Raw genomic sequence first — 5,900 nt, 5'->3', positions numbered from 1 at the left:
CTGGGGCGGGGGGCGGGGCCGGCAGCATCTCTCACCTGTGGGTAGAGGTGGGCCTGGGGGGGGGCCCGGGGCCGGCAGCATCTCTCACCTGTGGGTAGAGGTGGGCCTGGGGCGGGGGGCGGGGCCGGCAGCATCTCTCACCTGTGGGTAGAGGTGGGCCTGGGGCAGGGGGCGGGGCCGGCAGCATCTCTCACCTGTGGGTAGAGGTGGGCCTGGGGCAGGGGGCGGGCCGGCAGCATCTCTCACCTGTGGGTAGAGGTGGGCCTGGGGGGGGCCTGGGGCCGGCAGCATCTCTCACCTGTGGGTAGAGGTGGGCCTGGGGGGGGCCCGGGGCCGGCAGCATCTCTCACCTGTGGGTAGAGGTGGGCCTGGGGGGGGCCCGGGGCCGGCAGCATCTCTCACCTGTGGGTAGAGGTGGATCTGGGGGGGGCAGGGCCGGCAGCATCTCTCACCTGTGGGTAGAGGTGGGCCTGGGGCGGGGGGGCGGGGCCGGCAGCATCTCTCACCTGTGGGTAGAGGTGGGCCTGGGGGGGGGCCCGGGGCCGGCAGCATCTCTCACTTGTGGGTAGAGGTGGATCTGGGGGGGGGCAGGGCCAGCAGCATCTCTCACCTGTGGGTAGAGGTGGATCTGGGGGGGGGCAGGGCCAGCAGCATCTCTCACCTGTGGGTAGAGGTGGGCCTGGGGCGGGGGGCGGGGCCTGCAGCATCTCTCACCTGTGGGTAGAGGTGGGCCTGGGGCAGGGGGCGGGGCCGGCAGCATCTCTCACCTGTGGGTAGAGGTGGATCTGGGGGGGGCAGGGCCGGCAGCATCTCTCACCTGTGGGTAGAGGTGGGCCTGGGGCGGGGGGCGGGGCCGGCAGCATCTCTCACCTGTGGGTAGAGGTGGGCCTGGGGGGGGGCCCGGGGCCGGCAGCATCTCTCACTTGTGGGTAGAGGTGGATCTGGGGGGGGGGCAGGGCCAGCAGCATCTCTCACCTGTGGGTAGAGGTGGATCTGGGGGGGGGCGGGGCCGGCAGCATCTCTCACCTGTGGGTAGAGGTGGGCCAGCCTCCGCAGACCCTGATGTCAGCAGCTCACACGCCATCAGTGAGCTGCAGTGGTGGGACTCAAATAAGTGGACAGCTGGCTCTCTGCCCTCATGACCATAATTAGTATACCAACAGGTAGCTCATTATAAGCATTGAATACTTAAATAAGAACAATAAAGTAAATCAGAAAAAAAACTAAGATGAATCCATACATAGAAGGGACATAAAAATGAGACTCAGAGACATGAACAAGAATGTGATGGCAACAGGGGAGGGGAGTTGGTGGAGGGGGGATGGGGTGAAGAAGGAGAGAGGGGCTAGGGGAGGGGAGGGGCACAAAGAAAACCAGATAGAAGGTGACAGAAGACAATTTAACTTTGCGGGAGGGGTATACAGCACAATCAAATGTCAAAATAATCTAGAGATATTTTCTCTCAACATATGTACCCTGATTTATCAATGTCACTGCATTAAATTTAATTAAAAAAAACAATAAAAGAGATACACAACACGAGATGATGTTATAAGAAAGAGTTTAGAAATATGAATGAAAAAATATTAAATAGTACCTGACCAAAAAAAAAAAAAACCACACACACACACAATAAAACTGTTCTTTAAGATATTTCCATATTGCTTCTTGATTAGCATCCTCACTTGCAATTTTTTTTTCCACCTACGGACAGAATGAACATGACTACGGGCACTTAGAATACGCTGGTGTGCAGATGAAGGTTATAAAAGAGTAAGGAATGTCCATCTGTGATTTCCACACTGGGCGGCTGCTCAGGTGCCCACCTCAGAGAGAGCCCTGACGACAGGTGCCATCTTAACCGCCAGTTCAGAACTCAACAAAGTAATGAGGTATCGGTTCTGCCGCCCTGGTGCGAACCGGCTGCATCCCGCCCCGGTGAGCTACCACCGCCGGCACCCTAGGAGTCCTTCCGCAGTAGTTCTGGAAAACCATTTCTTCAAGAGGGTGCCGTTCCGGATGCACGCGTTTCTATAAGAGCCCCTGCCTTGCCCGTGTCCTATCATCTTGTTTTCACCCCTCGTTTGCTAGGTCAACCCCCCCCCCTTTTTTTTAATAGCCTGCAGAGAAACTTCAGTTTGGGTGAAAGTGTCTCAAATTCTAAATCACAGCAAAAGCACGTGAATCAGCGAGCTGCCATGGCACAGCTGCGATGTGGCCCGTGAGGTGACAGGCGCAGCAGAATGTCCTTCCTGGAGGAGGCCTCAGGTCTCTGCAGCTCGACAGGACACACAGCACGGACGCTGCTGGTCTGGGTTCAAGTCCTGCCCCCTGCCCCTCAGGAGCTGCATGCACGTGGGTGAGGGATTCAGTGCCTGGCTCCCTCGGTCTCCTCGGGATGACATGCCTCGCCAGCCAGGGAGCTGTGACAGTTGGTCTTTGCCTGGGACATAAAAGAGAGCTCACTCAATAGCTCTCATCATTATTACGAGAGGTCGCCAGATGCAGGGGAGAGAGCCCTGGGAGTCAGAGTGACCTGGATTCCAAGCCCGAGCCTCTCACTCGCTGCTTGAACTCCGCCCACTTGTTTAACATCCCTGAGAGTCCTTCCTCTGCTGCTGGTTGGGGGTAACGTGACACGCTGCCTAGGGCTGTCAGGGGGATAATTGAAACTGTGTATTCAAAAGCAGCAAACCTGGTTGGGAAAACATTAATTAATAGGGCTGAGTAAACCTTGGCGGCCCTGGTATGCTGGCTTCGGGGAAGCAGAAGCGTCCTGGGGCGGAGAGGCAGGCCTTGGAATCTTGGCTACATCCCTGATACATTGTTTCACCTTCACCCAGGGCCCCTGACTTAACTTCTGGGAGCTCCACCTGACTCCTCTGTAAAGAGGAGGATATAATGCTCTTCAGGACAGGATTAAAGAGAAAATATGGTTAGGATGTGGCACATGGCTCATGTTCACGGAGTGCCTACTCTGTAGCAGACCCTGTTCCTAAGTCTTTGACATATATGAATGTTATCAAATTTTATAAAAGTCTTGAGGCTAGGGACTGTGATTAGGCCCACTTTGCCATAAGAGAATTGGGGCTCTGAGAGTAATGTCCATGGTCATTTACCAGTGAGTCACACGTGATGATTTAAATAAAGGAAATCTGGCTCCAGATCCTACGTCTGTGACCCTTGAATTGTGGGAGTTTATGTCCATCCTGCAAACTTAAAAGAGGAGTAAGTGAATTTGGAAAGGAAATAACACCAAGGAGCCTCAGCCACGTCGAATTCTAGCCTAGGGGACAGGATGCAGTCATGGCCGCCCTGGTGCGGCCGACAGTGGAGACTGGACTTGGAGCCCCCAGGACTCGGAAGGGTTTCTGCCTCAGGCCCCTGGGGTTGTAGAATCGCCAGGTTGATCGTAGAAGTAAATGGCGGGGAGACCAGGATTAGGAAGTAAATCCCTTGGGTCAAAGTAGGATCCACGCTGGGACGACGGAGGCAAGAATTTAAAGTCACATTGACCAGGCTTTTTAAGAGCAGGATCCGGATCGACTCGGGTCCCAGGAGGCAGGAACCACTGAGCCGTGTCTTCGGGGCGCCACTGCTCGATGAATCAGAACCACTGCTCGACGAATCGGAACCACTGCTAGATGGTCGGAACCACTGCTAGAGGAATCAGAACCACTGCTAGATGGTCAGAACCACTGCTAGAGGAATCAGAACCACTGCTCGATGAATCAGAACCACTGCTAGAGGAATCAGAACCACTGCTAGAGGAATCAGAACCACTGCTCGATGAATCACAACCACTGCTCGATGATCAGAACCACTGCTAGAGGAATCAGAACCACTGCTAGATGGTCGGAACCACTGCTAGAGGAATCAGAACCACTGCTCGATGAATCAGAACCACTGCTAGAGGAATCAGAACCACTGCTAGATGGTCGGAACCACTGCTAGAGGAATCAGAACCACTGCTCGATGAATCGGAACCACTGCTAGATGATCAGAACCACTGCTAGAGGAATCAGAACCACTGCTAGATGGTCGGAACCACTGCTAGATGGTCGGAACCACTGCTAGAGGAATCAGAACCACTGCTAGATGAATTGGAACCACTGCTAGATGGTCGGAACCACTGCTAGATGGTCGGAACCACTGCTAGAGGAATCAGAACCACTGCTAGAGGAATCAGAACCACTGCTAGATGGTCGGAACCACTGCTCGATGAATCAGAACCACTGCTAGATGAATCGGAACCACTGCTCGATGAATCGGAACCACTGCTAGATGAATCGGAACCACTGCTCGATGAATCGGAACCACTGCTAGAGGAATCAGAACCACTGCTAGATGAATCGGAACCACTGCTAGAGGAATCGGAACCACTGCTCGATGAATCGGAACCACTGCTAGATGGTCGGAACCACTGCTAGATGGTCGGAACCACTGCTCGATGATCAGAACCACTGCTAGAGGAATCGGAACCACTGCTCGATGAATTGGAACCACTGCTAGATGGTCGGAACCACTGCTAGATGGTCGGAACCACTGCTAGAGGAATCAGAATCACTGCTCGATGAATCAGAACCACTGCTAGATGAATCTGAACCACTGCTTGATGATCAGAACCACTGCTAGAGGAATCGGAACCACTGCTCGATGAATTGGAACCACTGCTCGATGAATCGGAACCACTGCTAGAGGAATCAGAACCACTGCTAGAGGAATCATAACTACTGCTCGATGAATCAGAACCACTGCTAGAGGAATCAGAACCACTGCTCGATGAATCTGAACCACTGCTTGATGATCAGAACCACTGCTAGAGGAATCAGAACCACTGCTCGATGAATCAGAACCACTGCTCGATGAATCACAACCACTGCTCGATGAATCAGAACCACTGCTCGATGAATCGGAACCACTGCTAGAGGAATCGGAACCACTGCTCGATGAATCGGAACCACTGCTAGATGAATCGGAACCACTGCTAGAGGAATCGGAACCACTGCTAGAGGAATCAGAACCACTGCTCGATGAATCAGAACCACCAGTCAATGAATCGGAACCACTGCTTGATGAATCGGAACCACTGCTAGAGGAATCAGAACCACTGCTCGATGAATCAGAACCACTGCTAGAAGAATCGGAACCACTGCTCGATGAATCGGAACCACTGCTCGATGAATCGGAACCACTGCTAGAGGAATCGGAACCACTGCTCGATGAATCGGAACCACTGCTCGATGAATCGGAACCACTGCTAGAGGAATCAGAACCACTGCTCGATGAATCAGAACCACTGCTAGAGGAATCGGAACTACTGCTCGATGAATCAGAACCACTGCTAGATGAATCGGAACCACTGCTCGATGAATCGGAACCACTGCTAGAGGAATCGGAACCACTGCTCGATGAATCAGAACCACTGCTAGAGGAATCGGAACTACTGCTCGATGAATCAGAACCACTGCTAGAGGAATCGGAACCACTGTTAGAGGAATCAGAACCACTGCTCGATGAATCAGAACCACTGCTAGAGGAATCAGAACCACTGCTCGATGAATTGGAACCACTGCTAGATGGTCGGAACCACTGCTCGATGAATCAGAACCACTGCTAGAGGAATCGGAACCACTGCTAGAGGAATCAGAACCACTGCTCGATGAATCAGAACCACTGCTAGATGAATCGGAACTACTGCTAGAGGAATCAGAACCACCTCTCGATGAGTCGGAACCAGTGGTTTTGTGTTGCTCTCCTCCATCCTGAGAGCTCCCCGTGGGCTTGGGTCAAACGGGAAGGAAGGACAGGCTGCTTTCATTGACGTTCACAGCGTAGGACTCAGGAGAGGCCAGACTGTAACGAAAACCCCAGCACCGTCTCCACCCACAAATTTCAGG

The 5,900-nt window shown here is 53.4% G+C and overlaps 1 protein-coding gene across 1 annotated transcript; it reads left to right on the top strand.

The window, feature by feature from the left end:
* Positions 1–2,243: 2,243 nt before the first annotated feature.
* LOC136335757 (uncharacterized) lies at positions 2,244–5,620 on the top strand. Its single transcript, XM_066276853.1, has 2 exons — positions 2,244–2,355; positions 4,812–5,620. The coding sequence occupies exons 1-2, from the start codon at positions 2,244–2,246 to the stop codon at positions 5,618–5,620; spliced, it is 921 nt and encodes a 306-aa protein (XP_066132950.1).
* The last annotated feature ends 280 nt before the right edge of the window (positions 5,621–5,900 follow it).

Source organism: Saccopteryx bilineata, chromosome 4, assembly GCF_036850765.1.
Source record: "Saccopteryx bilineata isolate mSacBil1 chromosome 4, mSacBil1_pri_phased_curated, whole genome shotgun sequence".
Lineage (NCBI taxonomy): Eukaryota > Metazoa > Chordata > Mammalia > Chiroptera > Emballonuridae > Saccopteryx > Saccopteryx bilineata.
This window is presented reverse-complemented; position numbering and strand designations above follow the sequence as displayed.

What these genes read in the sequence shown, in the direction of transcription:
- LOC136335757 (XM_066276853.1), top strand. Translation starts at nt 2,244, where the DNA reads ATGTCCTTCCTGGAGGAGGCCTCAGGTCTCTGCAGCTCGACAGGACAC. An exon ending in CCCTCAGGAGCTGCATGCAC is followed by an intron (nt 2,356 to 4,811) that starts GTGGGTGAGGGA and finishes CTTGATGATCAG; the next exon opens with AACCACTGCTAGAGGAATCA.